The sequence below is a fragment of the Bos grunniens genome, chromosome 10, assembly GCF_055505025.1.
Source record: "Bos grunniens cultivar Pamir isolate PY7600 chromosome 10, Bosgru_T2T1.0, whole genome shotgun sequence".
NCBI lineage: Eukaryota > Metazoa > Chordata > Mammalia > Artiodactyla > Bovidae > Bos > Bos grunniens.
This window is the reverse complement of record NC_141174.1, coordinates 76,894,946-76,914,123: the sequence shown is the minus strand read 5'-3', so window position 1 is coordinate 76,914,123 and position 19,178 is coordinate 76,894,946. Positions and strand designations below refer to the sequence as shown.

Genomic DNA, 19,178 nt, shown 5'->3' with positions numbered 1-19,178 from the left:
TTCATGCAAAAACTAGGATTTTCGAATGATCAAGTCAATATGAAAGTATAACAATACCAAGATCACTATTAATTGGACAGATGGCTATGTAGTTTTTTAAAAAATTGCCTGACTTTATAGTTAGAGCCTTAAGTTTTATAGTTCAATTACATGTTAAAAACATATATGGCTTAAGTGTGCGTTACTAGCGCTCAGACTTCATGCGTCTCTCTTCACTTCGACTTGTCTCCCTTGCAGCTCAACAAACAAGAGCCTCAGTTTCTAGTTTAGTTTTGTTCAACTTACCTCAACCAGGTCTACCTGTCTGTGATCTCACTATTTCTTCAGAATCTAAAGTGATGAAACTTCTCATGCCTCATTCATGTTTCCAGTTAGGTGTTTTCTTTTCTCTAAAAAGGAATATGTCCAGAAGAATGGAATTCAGTCAAACTGAGTCTCAAGGGGACCTCTGTACAACCAATCCTCCATATTCATGGGTTCTGCATCTGGGAACTCAACCAAACGTGGATTTAAAATAATCAGGAAAAAAAAGTCCAGAAAGTTTCAAAATGCAAAACAAATTTGCTATATCAACAACTATTTACATAGCATTTACATTGTGTTGTGTGTGTGTGTGTGTGTGTGTGTGTGTGTGTGTTAGCCAGTCAGTCATGTCTGACTTCTTGTAATCCCATGGACTATAGCCCTCCAGGCTCCTCCATCCATGGAATTCTCCAGGCAAGAATACTGGAGAGGGTTGCCATTTCCTACTGCATTACATTGTGTTAGGTATTATAAGTAATCTAGAAATGATTTAAAGTATAGCTTACCCTTGAACAACATGGGTCTGAACTGAACGAGTCCACTTACTTGTGAATTTTTCCAATAAATACAGTACCTACATTTTCATTTTACATATCCTTAAATTAAGTAGCTATGAGAGAAAGTTTCTTTTCTCTTAAAGATCACAATATGTGGAATCAAAAGAAATCAAAAGGGTTTGAGTACTGATTCTGACCAAACTGTTTCAGGTTTCTGCTCTTGGGTAAGTCATTTATGAATTCCTCTGTTTTTGAGGCAGAAATAGCAGTATGTGGGTTTTCAACTACACAGGAATTGGCATTCCTAAACCTCCCTCCCACTGCATTTTTCAAGAGTCAACTTTATATGGAAAATATGTGCAGGTTATATTCAAATACTATTCCATTCTAATCAAGGGGCTTGAACACTTATAGTTTTTTTGATATCCCCAGGGGGTTCTGGAACCACTCTGATGCAGATAACAAGAGACAACTCTACTCTTCTTCCTCTCAGCTTAAGACTTAACTGGTTTTCATCTCACAATACCAGCTGCTCCTCAAGTCTAGGGGTCAGAGTAGTTTAATTCACGTATTTGTTGAGCACCTAATGTGTTCCGGGCACTATGTTTGGTGTTTGTTATTACGCTAAAATATAATTCCTGTCCTACAAGTTCAGAATCTGGCATGAGACACAAATAAGAAAGTAGAGTTCCAATTAGGTATTGAGACTTAGTTTAGCAGAACCAGCCATGGATCGTGTTGGAGAGTGGGCAGGAGGTGGGGTTAAGCTTCTAAGAAAAGAAGCTGATATGTGTCAGAGTCAACTGAGTTTTAGAACATGAATAGGAGTTAGTCAAGTCTTTATTCAAGGACATAAAATGGACACAGATAGAAAAATGTGAAGAGTGGTTCAGAATTCTGAACAGTGTTTTAGGTGTGTGTGTTATTTATTACTAGAAGATAAGGTCCAAGGCTGGGAGAAGCAGTAAAAGCTAGAGATGATGCAGGGAAGCTTCTCTTATCTTATCCCACCCCTGGGGCTATATTCTCAATATCAGTGTAAATCCTCAGGGAGAAAATACAATGCTTCTGTTATTGGGATATAAATATTTCCCATGAATCCTGTGCAGGAGAAACACGGATGTTGGCTATGGTCCTCCACAGCTGGTCAAACTCCATTCTTTCTCTCATTTCCACTGTATTGCCCAGTACTTTCACAGCTGCTGATTTGGGGTGAGTGACAGATGAAAGCAGAAGCATTCCCACTCAACCCTTGTTGGTTCAGTAAATCCTAATTTTGGGGCATCACCACTGGAAGCTCAAGTTTTTTTTATTGGAGGATAATTGCTTTATAGTGTTATGGTGGTCTCTGTTGTACATTGATGTGAATTAGTCATAATTATATACCCCTCCCTCTGCCACCCATTCCACCCTTCTAGGTTGTCACAGAATTCCATGCTGGGAATTATATATATATCTATGTTATATAACAGCTTCCTGCTAATTATCTATTTTACACATGATCATGTATATATATCATTGCTACTTTCTCCATTTGTCCTAACCTCTCCTTCCTGCTGCAGAAGGAAACGGCAATCCACTCCAGTACTCCTGCCTGGAAAATTCCATACCAGGTTCCTCTGGTAGGTTACAGTCCTTGGGGTCGCAAACAGTCAGACACAACTGAGCAATTTCACTTTTCTTTCATTTTTTCCTTCCCGTGCTGAAACTCAAGTTTTGCCTGAAGGATCCTACTTGTCAATAGATGAACTGGTTAGAAATCAACCACTTCTTCAGTTTCTCCTTCCCTCACTCAGGCTCATGCCAGGAGCCAGAGAGGACAGGGTCTCAAACTGATAGTTTGTACATAAAACTCATCAGCAAAAAAGGAGCTATAGGTAAGTGCATGAAGTCTTTTCATAGATAGATGAGTGGTTTAAACCCTCCATATCCACCCCTTGCCTTCCAGCCCCATGTTATTTTTTTAGTGACATACCTTGGAGCATTATGAGATAATGTATTTCACTTGAAGGGTACCTGTTCAAACCTAAGGCAGTGATCAGATTGTGGAAGAAACTCTTTATGCAGGGAGGAGAGGGTGGACCCTAATGGTTGAGGCCACAGCCATAAAAAGGGACAACGTGATGCGGCCTCCTTAGGATCAGAAAGCCCCTTTATTTACAAGGCAGAAGAAAAGCTTTGAAGAATTATACCCAGGAGGAAAGCACAAAAGAAGAAGCAGATAATTATTACCTGCAGGCTCTTTTCCCAAGTGCTTTGCCCATCCTCAGGAACTCCAAGTGTGCCAGGCTATTGTCAGCCTCACAGTAGAAGTCATGGGAAGGACTCCAGGATGGAGCAGGACATTTCAGTCATAAAACGGCAAAGAAAATTCTTGCAGGGTGATCCTCACCTTCATGGAGATATCAAAGACTTTTAGGGGCAGGTAGGAAGAATCCCTTCTATATTTTGGTTTGGGGCTCATCTTCTCTCGCTTAAGGGATAATTAGCTTCAGTATATTCAGACAGCCAGAAAGAATCCTCTTTGAGGGGAACAGTCCTATTTCATTTCACTCCATTACTTATTTTTTGTGCTTCAACTGCAACGTACTAGGCTCAAATACTGCTCTTTTCCATTAAAAACCTCCTGTCTCTCCTATCAAATCTATACTTATTTTTAGTATTTATTTTAGGTATCACCTTTGTCCAGAATAGTTTCTAAGTCTCAGCTTGGATTCCTTCCCACGTGCCCCCTCAAGTCCCCTGGGCTTACCTGTGACACTTCACGTGTGACACATTTTAACTTTTCTGTCATTCTCATTAGGCAGTGAGCTGAATGAGGGTAGTGACAATATTGCCTTACCTTCAAATCGACAAACATAGCACGTGAGACATAATCAACCTAGAACAAAAGCTGAATGGTTTTACTGCTAATAAGGTAATTTCTATAGAGGCTACAGGGAGATGAGATGTTGAATGAAATCTCCAGGGGAAAAGACCACAGAATTGCTTTCAGAAATGGTATGGACCTAACAGAAGCAGAAGATATTGAGATGGCAAGAATACACAGAAGAACTGTACAAAAAAGATCTTCACGACCCAGATAATCATGATGGTGTGATCACTGACCTAGAGCCAGACATCCTGGAATGTGAAGTCAAGTGGGCCTTAGAAAGCATCGCTATGAACAAAGCTAGTGAAGGTGATGGAATTCCAGTGGAGCTATTCCAAATCCTGAAAGATGATGCTGTGAAAGTGCTGCACCCAATATGCCAGCAAATTTGGAAAACTCAGCAGTGGCCACAGGACTGGAAAAGGTCAGTTTTCATTCCAATCCCAAAGAAAGGCAATGCCAAAGAATGCTCAAACTACCGCACAATTGCACTCATCTCACACGCTAGTAAAGTAATGCTCAAAATTCTCCAAGCCAGGCTTCAGCAATATGTGAACCGTGAACTTCCTGATGTTCAAGCTGGCTTTAGAAAAGGCAGAGGAACCAGAGATCAAATTGCCAACATCTGCCGGATCATGGAAAAAGCAAGAAAGTTCCAGAAAAACATCTATTTCTGCTTTATTGACTATGCCAAAGCCTTGGACTGTGTGGATCACAATAAACTGTGGACAATTCTTCAAGAGATGGGAATACCAGACCACCTGATCTGCCTCTTGAGAAATTTGTATGCAGGTCAGGAAGCAACAGTTAGAACTGGACACGGAACAACAGACTGGTTCCAAATAGGAAAAGGAGTCCGTCAAGGCTGTATATTGTCACCCTGTTTATTTAACTTTTATGCAGAGTACATCATGAGAAACGCTGGACTGAAAGAAACACAAGCTGGAATCAAGATTGTCGGGAGAAATGTCAATAACCTCAGATATGCAGATGACACCACCCTTATGGCAGAAAGTGAAGAGGAACTAAAAAGCCTCTTGATGAAGGTGAAAGTGGAGAGCGAAAAAGCTCAACATCAGAAAACGAAGATCATGGCATCTGGTCCCATCACTTCATGGGAAATAGATGGGAAAACAGTGGAAACAGTGTCAGACTTTATTTTTCTAGGCTCCAAAATCACTACAGATGGTGACTGCAGCCATGAAATTAAAAGACGCTTACTCCTTGGAAGGAAAGTTATGACCAACCTAGATAGCATATTCAAAAGCAGAGACATTACTTTGCCAACAAAGGTCTGTCTAGTCAAGGCTATGGTTTTTCCTGTGGTCATGTATGGATGTGAGAGTTGGACTGTGAAGAAGGCTGAGCGCTGAAGAATTGATGCTTTTGAACTGTGGTGTTGGAGAGTCCCTTGGACTTCAAGGAGATCCAACCAGTCCATTGTGAAGGAGATCAGCCCTGGGATTTCTTTGGAAGGAATGATGCTAAAGCTGAAACTCCAGTACTTTGGCCACCTCATGTGAAGAGTTGACTCATTGGAAAAGACTCTGATGCTGGGAGGGATTGGGGGCAGGAGGAGAAGGGGACGACAGAGGATGAGATGGCTGGATGGCATCGCTGACTCGATGGACGTGAGTCTGGGTGAACTCTGGGAGTTGGTGATGGACAGGGAGGCCTGGAGTGCTGGGATTCACGGGGTCGCAAAGAGTCGGACACGACTGAGTGACTGATCTGATCTGATCTGAAACAAAAGGTACAAAAGTTTTGCTACTTGGGTGGGAGTCACAGGTGAGAGATTGTAAGTAGAGAGGTGGCACTAGTGGTAAAGAACCTGCCTACCAATGCAGGAGACGTAAGAAATATGAGTTTGATCCCTGGATCGGAAAGATACCCTGAAGAAGGAAATGGCAATCTACTCCAGTTCGTGGACAGAGGAGCCTGACGGGCTTTAGTCCATGGGGTCACAAAGAGTCATGTCCATGGGGTTACAAAGAATCACTCGACTGAAGCAACTCAACACACAAACTTTATTGCAAACGAAGACTGCTGGGTGTGCTAGAGAACTGTAGGGCTGACAGAGAACCAAAGACTTAAGGTCATTTCTCATGCTTTTCATGGCTAATGGTGATCAGTTTTCTCCTAGTAACTGAGGCTTTAAAAACAAATTTCAGAATATCATTGATTTGTTCTTATAATTGGTGTTAGTCTTCAGAATTGGAATGACGAGAATCAATTGGTAAGGACTTAATTTCTGAATTTATTAGAAATTACCAGGAATTCATAATTTTGTCTCTGGCAAGTCATCTAATAGGGCCCAAGTTTGAAGAGACTTAGCTTGGTATTATGGACTGAAAAAGCTTGAGAAACTCATCTTAACATTCCCCAGAATATTTGACTTGAAGTTGGCACTAAATTAAAATATGCGGATAACTGACTGAATCAGTGTGGTTTATCCCTATTCTCCCTTTTAAATATAACTTGCTTTAGATAGGCAAGCACTTCTTGACAGAGTTCTGTTAGACCATTGGGTTGCAGGAGAAAGTCTCCATGAAAAGGTTGCTGCTGCTAAGTCACTTCAGTTGTGTCCGACTCTGTGCGACCCCATAGACGGTAGCCCACCAGTCTCCCCCGTCCCTGGGATTCTCCAGGCAAGAACACTGGAGTGGGTTGCCATTTCCTTCTCCAATGCATGCAAGCGAAAAGTGAAAGGGAAGTCGCTCAGTCATATCCGACTCTTAGCGACCCCATGGACTACAGCCTACCAGGCTCCTCCACCCATGGGATTTTCCAGGCAAGAGTACTGGAGTGGGGTGCCATTGCCTTCTCCGTGAAAAGGTAATATTGTGTAATAAGTGTACTAATGGCCTAGATTCCTATGACTCATTCTACAGCTGAGCAGATGAAAGACCAACAAGGCTGGATTAATTGACTGTCTTCCAAGGGAAGTGGCAAGGCAAACCTAGACTCTGGTGCCCTAACTTAGAGTCCAGAGCTTTCTCTATCACATCGTTTGTCAGCTAAGTGCTGGCAACTCTTTGCACTATGAATTCATTTGCTCCTTACAGCATTTTACAATTGAGTTGCGCAGAGATGTTAAGTAACTTTTTCAAGGCTACTCGGCTAGTAAGTGTAGATGCTGGGATTCAAAGCCAGGCAGTCTGGCTCAAGTTCTGATTCTGGTTGAATGGGAATCACATTCTTCACAAAATCATTTTTCTTCATTTTTTCCCAGCTCAATGGATATTGTTATTATAATAATGAGATAGCACCATTTGGGATCTTAGAATAGTAGATGTGAAGATGGAGCCTCCTGTCATCTTCACACCTTAGTTTCAGCTACCATTTATAGGAAATCTTCCTCAGCTCTAAAAATCAATTAGATGAAGACCTCAGATCCTTCAAATCTTTTTAAAAAAAATTTATTGGAGTATAGTTGATTTACAATGTTGTGTTAGTTTCAGCTGTACAGCAAACTGAATCAGTTATACATATACATATATCCACTTCTTTTAGATTCTTTTCCCATTTAGGCCATTACAGAGTATTGAGTAGAGTTCCCTGTGCTATATAGTAGGTCCTTATTAGTTATCTATTTTATATATAGTAGTGTGTATATGTCAATCCCAATCTCCCAATTTTCCAAGGAGAGATTGGAAGAGTAGGAGAGATTCCCCCTACTCCTTCATAACCATAAGTTTTTTTTTTTTTTACATCTATAACTCTATTTCTGTTTTATAGATAAATTCATTCATCATACCCATGTTTTTTTTTTAGATTGCACATTTAAGTCATAGCATACAATATTTCTCTTTCTCTGTCTGGTTTACTTCACCAGTGTGACAATCTCTAGGTCCACCCATGTTGCTGCAAATGGCATTATTTCATTCTTCTTTGTGACTGAGTAATATTCCATTGTATATATGGGCCGCTTCTTTATCCATTTGTCTCTTGATGGACATTAAGGTTCTTCAAGTATTAACAGGATCTGTGACTAGAGAAAGTGGAGCTTCGTGTGCGATACCATGATAAAATAAATTTTAGGATTGTTTGGAGAATCCTCACCAGGACTGTGTTCATGCTGTTGCACAGATGGGAAAGATAATGGCTCCTGGTGGAAACCAGAGCAGTGGTGTGACCGAGTTCATCCTGGCGGGTTTCCCAAATCTCAATAGCACAAAAGCAGAACTGTTTTCTGTCTTCCTTCTTATTTATCTGCTGACTCTAACAGGTAATGTGTTGATCGTTGGGGTGGTAGGAGCTGATACTCGCCTGCAGACTCCCATGTACTTCTTTCTAGGTAATTTGTCCTGCCTAGAGATTCTGCTCACTTCGGTCATTATTCCCAAGATGCTGAGCAATTTCCTCTCAAGGCAAAACACTATTTCCTTTGCTGCATGTATTACCCAGTTTTATCTCTACTTCTTTCTTGGGGCCTCTGAGTTCCTACTGTTGGCTGTCATGTCAGTGGATCGCTACCTGGCCATCTGTCATCCTCTGCACTACCCCTTGCTCATGAATGGGGCTGTGTGCTTCCGAGTGGCCTTGGCCTGCTGGGTCGGGGGACTCCTTGCAGTACTTGGCCCCACAGTGGCTGTGGCCTTGCTTCCTTTCTGTGAACAGGATGCTGTGGTGCAGCACTTCTTCTGTGACAGTGGTCCTTTGCTCCGCCTGGCATGCACCAACACCAAGGAGTTGGAGGAAACTGACTTTGTCTTAGCTTCTCTTGTCATCATAGCCTCACTGATGATAACTGCCGTGTCCTATGGTCACATAATCCTGGCTGTCCTGCGCATCCCCTCAGCTTCAGGCCGGCAGAAGGCTTTCTCTACCTGCACCTCCCACTTGATGGTGGTGACCCTCTTCTATGGAAGTGCCGTTTTTCTATATGTGCGGCCATCACAGAGTGGCTCTGTGGATACTAACTGGGCAGTGACAGTGGTAACAACATTTGTGACACCGCTGCTGAATCCATTCATCTATGCCTTACGTAATGAGCGAGTAAAACAAGCTTTGAAGGACGTGTTTAAGAAGGTAATAGCAGGATTTTGGTGGCATCTTTCACTTGCTAGAAGTTTCAACAAGAAAATAGTGAGCTGAAAGTGAAGGGACGTCATCACTTAAGGGATGTCCTAAGTCCAAGTCTTCTTTGTTATCTTCTCATTGTCTCATCATCATGGATATCACCACATGACCAAATTTTGGAACCACTAAAGAACTACAAAGGCATCAGATCCATCCTTCTTCTCTTTCAGGCAAAATTCCTTGATTCTATCTCATATAAATTCACATTATTATTGATTTATCATAATCAATACCATTATAAGAACCTCCAACCTGTGCAATCTTAACCTATGGGTCCATAGTCACCAGGAAATCTAAGAATAAGCTTCAGAAAGTGAATGAGCACTATTACTATGTAAACGTATATATCTGAGCCTATATGCACTTGTCTGGGAAGAGGATATATAGCTTTAATTCAATTCCTAAAGAGTTCATGTATGATTGTCATCAAAATTTAAAAACTAATTCTCATTAGATTCTTAAAATTATTTATGAAAATCAAGAATCTTAAGAAAATGTCCTATAATCATAGAAATAAATAGATTAACTGTATATTTTTGTACATACTTTCTGAAAAATATTGCATTCACTGTTAGGTGGAAAAGAGGTAAAACAAATCTAATAAGGGACTTATTTTCTTCTTCATGGCAATTTCAGATGCCTTTGGAAAAGCAGATCAAAAAGAAAGCTTATAAATAGTAGCATTTAATGTGGTTTTCTAATTTACACTGTATTATAAAGGTGAATTAAAGATATAGTCACTCATTTTATCAGTGGATTATGTTGCTTTCATTTGTCCATCTTTTTATTACATTTGAATATCTGTTGTCCTCATTCATCTTTTATTTTTAGTAAAATGGGGATGGAATGAGGACCTTCAATATAAAAAAATTAAGAATATCAAATACTGTTGTATCTACCAAGAATCAGATTTTGTGTTATATTTTATCTACATCATTGTATATTTGAAAGGAAATGGTGGTACTTATTTGTGGTGACCTTGGAATCTTGGACAAATGTTTATGTATGTATATATGTATGTATGGATTCAATCATTCAACAAAGGTTTTTTTAAGCATCTTTGTTGGATACTGTGATACAGTAATATATGTTATTATATATAATATGTCTTTATTATATATAATAAGATGAATAAGCAATGGTTCCTAACCTCAAGCAACTTTGATCTTAAAGGGGAAGACTAGGAGACAAATAATAATTCAAGATAGGAGATGATAAGGGGATTTACAAAATAACATTGGAGGTCATATGAAAATTGATTTATCCTGTTAAGTATTTTCTTGTTAGAGAAGTTTTCGGAAGCTATCATTCACTACATGGGAATTAACTCCATGTTGGAGTGCATTTGTGTACATAGACACAATGCTTAGAAAAAATAAATATCAAAGTATGGACAGCACATCAACCTCAAAATAATGTTGCAAAATTGGCAAACTGAGCATTAATATGCAAAGAAATAGCCATAAAGTTTCAATGGTCACTAGAAATAGTGATGATTTTATCTGGTTCTATTAGTAATACACAAACACACACACTAAATATTTCTATCCTGAAAGATTCCTGATTGAGAACTAGAGGAGTGGAAGGAATAAAAATAAGCAGTAATTTGAGAGAGAAAAAGAATTCTTCTGGAATGATCTAGAAGTGTTGCCCAGAGGGCAGAAGAGATATTGCCTTAAAAGCTACCTAATTTCATGGAGCATAAAAACCGGAAGTCAATCCCAGAGATCACAAAATAAGAGGACGCTGAAAATAAGAATGTGTTCCAAACACATAGAACAGAGCCTGGTACTTAGGAGGTACCCAAGAAAGTTGACTTAGTACTGTGTCTGTCTAAGCTGGAACTACATTATCTGGAATTTTCCTTTCTATATGGATCTAAATTTCTATATGGATGTGGTGGAATTTGTAGTGAGATTTAGAAGGTGGAAATGTCACACACAACAACCACTGTGTTCTGAAGACTGGCAGAGAATGCCAGGCTTTGTTGCAGCTTGCACTTATTGATGCAACAGAGATGCTATTCTGCTAGTCTGCTTTTTACTCATTGGTATGGGCTTCTGTTGAACCCACAACTCCTCTAGCACAAATGGATCTCCTCCTCCATCTCTTGGGCCAAGTGAATGGGTAGTTCTATGATGAAGGGAGCCAGCTTCTCCTGCAGATCTCCCATATCAACAAGGTTGGAGACAGTGAGAGACAGATGTAGGTCCCGGTTTTCTCATTTTATTTCATTTTGTCTTTATGGATTTCATGGTGTAGGTTTGAATCATTCTCCCCTCACTTCAATGCCCATTTGTCCTTACCTGTTCACCTCCAGGGTTACAGATTCAGGCCCAACTCTAGTCATAGAAGCAAGAGCTTGACATAAACTTTTTCATCAGTTCCCAGAATTATAATAAATCTCTTATTCATCACTACATACAGTGCTTCCACTTTGATTGAATCCTAAATGATACAATTTTTTTTTTTGCAATAATAAGCTGCAGCATTTCTCCTGTTTCCCATTATTTTTCAAACTTCTTAAAGACAGAGACTGGATCATATCTGAATTTGTTTCCATGCCATCCAGAAGAGTACCTGGTAACTTGGAACATAGCAAACTCTCATTACTTTTTTGTTTCTTGTAGGGAAAAATTACATAAGGAATGAAAAAGTGTCAAATAAGTATGCTCAATAGTGATTTGCTGGGGACACTTTTGTATAATTCAAAGGGGATCATGTTGACAATTGCTTATTAAAGGCCCATATTGGCATAGGAGTACCATAGTTATAGGTACCATAGGAAGTGAGGAAGACAGTTTAACAGCTCTGAGATTGTACAGGCCCTGAGTCTATGGCTGAGCTCCTGAGTGGGCCTTGGAGCAGATGAGTTCAGTAGCTATACATACATAGTCAAGACCTACCTTAAAGATCCTCATTCCAAGAAAACCATTATTTTGTGAAGTTTTGCATATGGATATTTCCCTTGGGTTCCCCATCTTAAAAAAAAAAAAATGCATTGCGGCTATAGGAAGTATTTCAAGATCTGCCAATACAGAAAAGATTTTAGCAGTAAAGACTTTGACAAGTGTTCCAGATGTTCTCTGTGACGCCTAACATTCCCCAAGCAGTGAGGATGACATAGTGGGTCTCAACCCCAACAAGCAACAAAATTAGTTGTTGGAAGTGTCATCAGTAAAATAAACTCTGAGTGCAGACTCTTAGCTGTAGAAGCTGGTGCTGCTCCTCTCAAGTGGAGCCCAGAAGATAAGGTCTCAGTTTCTACCACTATAGAAAAAAGTACCTACTGAATCTTTAGCCAGGTGCTCTGTTTCTGGTTCCCAATGGACATTATTTTCTCAAAGGTCAAAAGATCTTATTTGAGACAAGAAATCCCCACATGTCTCCCACATAAGATCATCTTAAACTATATCTGCTTTTCAGAACTGATTTTCCTTTATCTCCCCCCTCAAGCTGCCTGGGTAGTCTTTAATTTGCTCCTTCGAGCCTTTTTTTCAAGTGCTGAAGAGTTCCTTGTCTTGATTGTAGCCAGTACTTCTGCTTCTTACCATGATAATGGAAGGAGGATGGAAGGAGGATAATGGAGGAAAGTGGCACAGATGCCACTTTCGTAAAAACCCTTAAGAGTCAGAACATACCAAGGTCAAGGAGTGCACTTTTGGCAACCCCAAGATACCTTTGCCAAGGTTTCAGGGCAGGGCAGCAAAAGACCCACTGATTGTCCTTGAGTGGACAATTAAATAATTGTGAAGCTATCCCAAGACCTCCAAGCTAAATGTGTGAACTATCTAGGTCCTCCCCTTCTCACTCAAGATACTAAGAAGAAAGATTTACTTATCTGTCTACACCTTCCCCTCATTCTTCATTCCATGCAACACTGTCATCTTCCCTAAACTTTTTGCTTTAAATGCTGGTGAGATTGTCAGTGGGCCCTAAGCAAATAAAGAAGCCATCAGAGCAAGTGACTGTCATGAGCCTTCCTTCTCTAGTTCCTTCACTTATTGGTATTTTGTTTTCACATTTTTAAACACTAATGATCACCAGGGCCTGTCCTTAACTTATTCTTCTCTATATAAATGCTCTTCCCTGTTGGTTCTTACCCACATTACTGTTAACTGCTCTATGTTTTTTATTCGTAAAACTCCTTTCCGGATCTTTCTCTTGAATCTAAGAACTTTATATCCAAATTCTCACTGTGCATCTCCACCAGTAGTCATACAGCAAACACATTAAAGCCCAGGCTAGTCACCTTTCTCAGGGGAGGGTCAATCTGTCAGGACGTCCTGGCCGATTCTACTTTCTCCCCTCCCTCCAGTCACCAAACTCTTTATTCTTGCCTGGTCACAAAACCTTTCTAAGAGAGGAAACTTGCAAAGGACAAATATGATCAAGTCAGACAGAAATCCTGTCAAATATCCCCCTTGTATAAGCAGTTTAGGAAGATAGGCAAGTCTGAAGGCCTATCATACCAGTGGTTTCTGGGCGACTTCCACAAATCGGGATTAACCACACCTTAAGGTCACAAGTAGACACCTCACATTATACCCTGCTGGTTTTCCAAGTGAGCAATCAAAGTGAAGAGTCTGGTGGATTCTTGCCAGAAATGGCAAGACAGTTGTCACTATGTTATACTGTATTTTGGAAAATAATGCCTTAAAATGATTCATTGTACTCCCTTTGGACGGCGTGGATGTCTGAACCCTTTGAGCCCAAGGGTTCCCGGAGCCCCTGTTTAGCATTGGGAAGACCGCATACAGCACTTGCGACTCTGGGGAAGACAGACTAGCCCCAGCACACCTCCGGGTACCACTCTACTCCGTGTGAATGCCGATTGAGAAACGCACTAGTTTTCTTTCCCGCTCGAAGTGCCGACATAACATCTGCCTGAGCAAGATATTCCTGACAAAATATCTACATAGCGGGATGAGGGGCCTCTGTCTACAACGAAGTCCTTGAGTCAGGTCAAGGTTGAAAGGGACTTCACCTAAGTGGATCTAGCTTAGTGGTGTTGGCTTCATTTAGCTTTAAAGAGGGGGAAAGGGGAAAAAAAAGAAAAAACCGAGCACCTGGGCTCGTCCGGGATTTGAACCCGGGACCTCTCGCACCCAAAGCGAGAATCATACCACTAGACCAACGAGCCAAGCTCTGCGCCATCTCTTCCTATTTAAGAATATTCATTTATTCTGTTCGCTGCATCACGTTGTATGAAGACCATTTTTGATTCCTCTTCTAAACCCAGCGATTTTCTCCAGATTTCAGAAGCATCAGCGTGCGGATTCAGGGAAACCTGAGCCACAGGGTTCCAGAGGCAGAAATGTTCAGTAAGGGACTCAGGCTGAGCTGCTAGTCCACATGTGGACCCTCTAGCGAGGATCTGAGTTCTTACAGAGTTAGGACAAACATCCCTACAGGTGGCCTGAAGTTAGAGGACAGGTAAAGACAAAAAACCACATTGATTTCATCGAAAGCCCTCCCGCCCAGGGTCTAGAGCTGAGGAACTCGATACCACGCCCCTGCGGAGGTCAAAAACTAGAACCACTGCCTCAGCCTGCCCACTATGTGAGAAACACCCTGTATCAGGCTCTTGCTGTTTTCTTTCAGCTTAATTTAATGAACTTTGTACTATAGATCTAGATTTAAGGCACTCTTCAAGGGCGCGCGGAAGGTGGCAAACGTCTGGAAGAGTCGACCATTTCCAAAATCGTCTTCTTTAGAACCCTATCCTCGCCCGCTTCTCCAGCACCCAGAAGGTGGTGGGTGGAATGGGAAGGGAGAGCGTTGTCCTTACTCCGCAGTCTCTTCTACTTGGGGAACGAAACTGCTGGGCTCTAGCTTGTCTGCCTTGGTCACACGGTTCACCGCGCACCGAGCATATTCCTTGCTCAGGGCACAAACTTGATAAACAACGAACGCAGGGCTCAATATCCGCGCCAGATTGCTGGGCGGGCTAAGATGCGAGAGAAAAGAAGGGGACCGCCCTCTTCCCAACCGTTCTCTGCGTCACCTCTTTCTGTTGATTCTGGACTTCAGGTTGGTTATTTATAAGAGCTCTGAGACCGAGAGAGAAGCAGCTGCCGCTCAGACTCCAAGCTGTTGGCAAAGAGTGTTAAAGGACCGAGGGAAAGGTTACTCCTCTTCTAGTCTACCTCTGCTTCAGGAAACCTGGAGGAATCCCAGACCCAGGTTGACTAAGACTGAACCTCGTTCCACTAATAGATTGTGGTGGGGACGGCCTAGACCCCTGAATGTCTTCACCTCGGGCACGCTCTGGACTTCGAGAAGTCCGCCTTTCTTTAAATAAGAACAAACCCTAATATTAGTCTACGAGAGCTGTAGCAGTTACTTTTACAAAAATCCACGCAGATAGGAGACAATGACGTGATGCCGTGTCTCACACCCTCACCTACCCCACTTTATCCCAGGGCTGCGCTGGTGGCCCTGGTGTTGCCCAAGTTCAGGGACATGTCAGGCCTGAGCCTGAAGAGCACGCACTGTGGGCTCTTCCAGTGACTTACATTCCCATTTGGGCCTAGTCAAGAACATATTTCTACTTCGTATATAAAGAAGCGCTTCCTTGAAAAGAAATTCCTTTTAATTTTTAAATATCTATTACGTTTTATTTAAATATCATCTAGTTGCCGGTTTCAAAACTTAGGGAAGTAGACGGTGAGTAGTGTGTTGCGCTTTGGCTCCATAGCTCAGGGGTTAGAGCACTGGTCTTGTAAACCAGAGGTCGCGAGTTCAAATCTCGCTGGGGCCTAGAGAGAGTACCCTTATATAGGCATGAGTGGTGCTTCCCGCGCTTTTCTTTCTTACACTGACCCTTGAAAGAAAGGAAGCAGTGTGTGAAGTTTCAGGGGAAATTATCTTCTGAAGATTTGAAAGGAAAGATTATAGGATTGGCGGAGTTCACATAACAGCGTTTAAGGTCAAGAATAAATCAACCTCGGCCAGCAGGTTTATCCTCCGGCTGCCATTGGAGCATGGAGTCCCGCACATTTTCCCACTTGCAACCTGTCTGACTCCCCAGGTTTTCCTTTGCTTCTGGAACGAGAACTGGTTTGTCGATTACCCTGGGACAGCCCAGCCCAGAAGCTATGCAGATACACCCCAATCCAGACGGTTTCTGCTCTTTTACTTCCTCGGACTCAGCCTCTGTGTCCTTCTGCCCCAGGCTACTCCAGGATTCAGTCTACCCTAGATTCAACTCTCTGGAGATTTCTTGACCTCTAGTTTAAGCCCGAACTTCAAATACAAAGAAGCTAGCCATTCACTGGCTGTTACTATATACTCAGTAGTCGACACTTTGTCTCACTAGACGTTGTTTTTGGTAGCTCAGCTGGCAGAGCGGAGGACTGTATCGGTGATTTAGATTCTGTCATCCTTAGATCGCTGGTTCGGTTCCGCCAAGAGGAGACGTTTAATCTTTCGTTGCAGTCTCCTATTCCGCTAGGTTTTATCTCCTAAATCAATAACGTTGGAATGTTTAATTTGATTTTCAGGCAACAAAAGAACAACTTTTTGCCGACCATAAAACTTAATGTTATGTGTCCTCTCTGTGATCATGCATTATAGGTGATTCGGTTTACTGAGGAGATATGAAATAACGGTTGGAGAAGGAAATGGCAACCCACCCCAGTATTCTTGCCTAGAGAATTCCGTGGACAGAGGAGCCTGGTGGGCTGCTGTCCATGGGGTCGCACAGAGTCGGACACGACTGAAGCGATTTAGCAGCAGCAGCATGAAATAACGGTACCCTTTTTAGATTTGAATGATATCTCCTAATACTGAATACCAGCTAGTCTTAACTGAATATTGGGTAATATCCCTCAACCCCTTCCCCCAGCCCTACAATTTTCCCTTACCATGAATAATTTATAATAAGCAATTCAGAGTTTAAAGAGAAATACTGTAGAAATATCTGTCCTTTAAAAGAGTGTGAACAAACAGTGTAGAGAATGAGCAATGCAAAAAAGCAAAATATGCATTTGGGAATATTCTTTCAATAATAAGAAATAAATACTAATTCAAACTAGGGGGTTTTGTTTCACCACCAAATTACACAGTGTTCACTGTTTAGTACTGGCCAGGATACAGTGACAAAGACTTTCTCATAAAATTGTCACTACTTTCTGGAGTAGTACAGTTGGGCGTTATAAATCAGGAATCTTAAAAAGACATTTTTTTTTTTAAGCAGATATTGTGTTTCATCAAGTATTCTTTTCCTACTCCTAGAAATTTATCATTCATTTTTGGGAAAAAAAGAAATACAGCAAAAGATGTTAATCTGTGGGTAAATTGTGTTCTGTATATAAGTATTTTTTTTTAATATGCTACATATATAAAGGACGTTTTTTAAAAACCAGAGCTTTAACCTTACAAATGATGTTTAAAAATACACCATGCCACTGGGAGACATTTTGACAGTTTCTTACAAAACTAAATATATTCTTTCCATACAATCCAGCAATCACATTCCTAGGTACTTACTCAAATGAGTTGAAAACTGATGTCCACACAAAAGTCTGCCCATGAATATTTATAGCAACTTTATATGTGTATCATCTTCAAAACTGGGAAACAGTAAAGATGTCCTTCAATAAGTAAATAAACAAAACTGTGGCACATCCATACAATGGAATATTATTCAGCACCAGGAAGAAATGAGATATCAAACCATGAAATGGCATGGAAGAACTTCAAATGTGTATAAGTGAAAGAAGCCAATCTGAAAAGGCTACATACTGTATGATTCCAAATATTCAGCTGGAGAAGGAAATGGCAACCCACTCCAATATTCATGCCTGGAGAATCCCATGGACGCAGGAGCCTGGTGGGCTACAGTCCATGGGGGTCACAAACAATCCAACACGACTTAGCGACTAAACAACAACAACGACAAATACTCAACATTCTGGAAAATGCAAAACTATGGAGATGATAAAAGGGTCAGCGGTTGTCAGGTTATAGGGGAGGGAGGGATGCATTGGGGAAGCCCTGAGGATTTTTAGGGCAGTGAAGTTATTCTGTATGATACTTTAATCATGGTGGATATATATCACTGCACATTTTGTCAAAACCCATAGAATGTGCAATACCAAGAGTAAACCATAGTGTAAATTAAAAATTTTAGAGGATTTTTTTCCCCTCTTCACAAAGCACAAAACTATGATCATTGTGTGTGTGTGTGTGTCTGTGTGAAGAATATAGGTGTCAAGATTTTTCTTAGTGAAAGGTGGATAGAAAGGAAAGGCACTGATCTGGAGGAGTCATCAAAGCGAAACAGGAGATAACCTGTGAGGACACAGAAGATAATTTTGATTGAGAAGAGGGAATGACATAAAAAGGAAGGCAGAATCAATGTGTCACCAAAAATCCCAAGACCTTGGTTCCTGTGCAGAATCCTCATTGTCTGCTCTGTACCTTTCATTCCTCAAGGGGCTGCAGGGAAATACTGTACCTCTTTGAGAGAGCTGTACAGCCTGTGGGATAACAGGGGCTGAAAGGGCTGAGAAGGGCAATGGGACAACCATTCTGATAGGGCACCACTAAACAGACCCTGAGTGTATCCCTTCCTCTTTCCTACACTGAGTTAGGTTCTCAACAGGCATTGCAACTGGGTGATTCAGAGACTGGGACAGTCTCCAAGGTAAGTGAATTCGCTTAGAAGGGGCAAAGCAGTGGCTAAGCCAACATTCACAGAACACTCCATTGGGCTTGACACCCGGAGTCAGCCAAAAATCAGCTTTTAAGAGTTTTGGAATCACAAACCCACCTGCAAAGTCAAATTCAAAGAACCATTTACCTGCCCTGCCCCAACCCTTAAGGCAATAATGCCTGAGTGAGATCTGGAAGCCTGGAAGGAAATGGCTTTCTGCATGGATGCATTCATTCCTCATCTTCAGTTACAAGAGTAATGTGATTAAAATCAAATCAAGTCTGTGCAGGTTATTTCCAGTGCACAGAGCTGCAGCTCTGAAACCAGTGTTGGCTCCCAAACCAGGGCTGATGGGGGCTATGGGGCAATATCTAGGAAGTCTTTGCTACCATATGGTGCCTAAACCAGGTCATGAGAACGATTCAATGTGAGCGTGGATTTTATAAGAGGAGGACAGAAAGAATTCCCCCTTGTGAGAATGCAAAAGCTTAGATACAAGCAAAGTGAGGTGCAAACAACTAGTTTGAGCACGAGATGTTGAGAAGAAACCGAGCTAACCTGGTTCGAAGTAAGTATTTCAGAGCAGGATTGAAAGGTTTCCTAGAAATTCTTGCAAGAGAGATTTTCATGGATTCAGCTTGAATTATACTACTGATTTACAGCTATGCTAAAACACACCATTGGCAGTGGTGGGATTCGAACCCACGCCCCCGAAGAGACTGGAGCCTAAATCCAGCGCCTTAGACCGCTCGGCCACACTACC

General features: G+C 41.4%; 1 protein-coding gene and 3 non-coding genes across 4 annotated transcripts; 2 read left to right on the top strand and 2 right to left on the bottom strand.

The window, feature by feature from the left end:
• Nucleotides 1-2,727: 2,727 nt before the first annotated feature.
• OR6S1 (olfactory receptor family 6 subfamily S member 1) lies at nucleotides 2,728-8,769 on the top strand. Its single transcript, XM_086318989.1, has one exon. It carries the CDS (start codon nucleotides 7,762-7,764, stop codon nucleotides 8,767-8,769), a length of 1,008 nt encoding a protein of 335 aa, XP_086175115.1. The 5' UTR covers nucleotides 2,728-7,761.
• Nucleotides 8,770-13,825: 5,056 nt separating this feature from the next.
• TRNAP-UGG (transfer RNA proline (anticodon UGG)) lies at nucleotides 13,826-13,897 on the bottom strand. Its single transcript has one exon. It is a non-coding gene; the product is annotated as a tRNA-Pro (tRNA).
• Nucleotides 13,898-15,444: 1,547 nt separating this feature from the next.
• TRNAT-UGU (transfer RNA threonine (anticodon UGU)) lies at nucleotides 15,445-15,517 on the top strand. Its single transcript has one exon. It is a non-coding gene; the product is annotated as a tRNA-Thr (tRNA).
• A 3,579-nt stretch (nucleotides 15,518-19,096) lies between these two features.
• TRNAL-UAG (transfer RNA leucine (anticodon UAG)) lies at nucleotides 19,097-19,178 on the bottom strand. The gene has a single exon. It is a non-coding gene; the product is annotated as a tRNA-Leu (tRNA).

What these genes read in the sequence shown, in the direction of transcription:
- OR6S1 (XM_086318989.1), top strand. Translation starts at nt 7,762, where the DNA reads ATGGGAAAGATAATGGCTCCTGGTGGAAACCAGAGCAGTGGTGTGACC.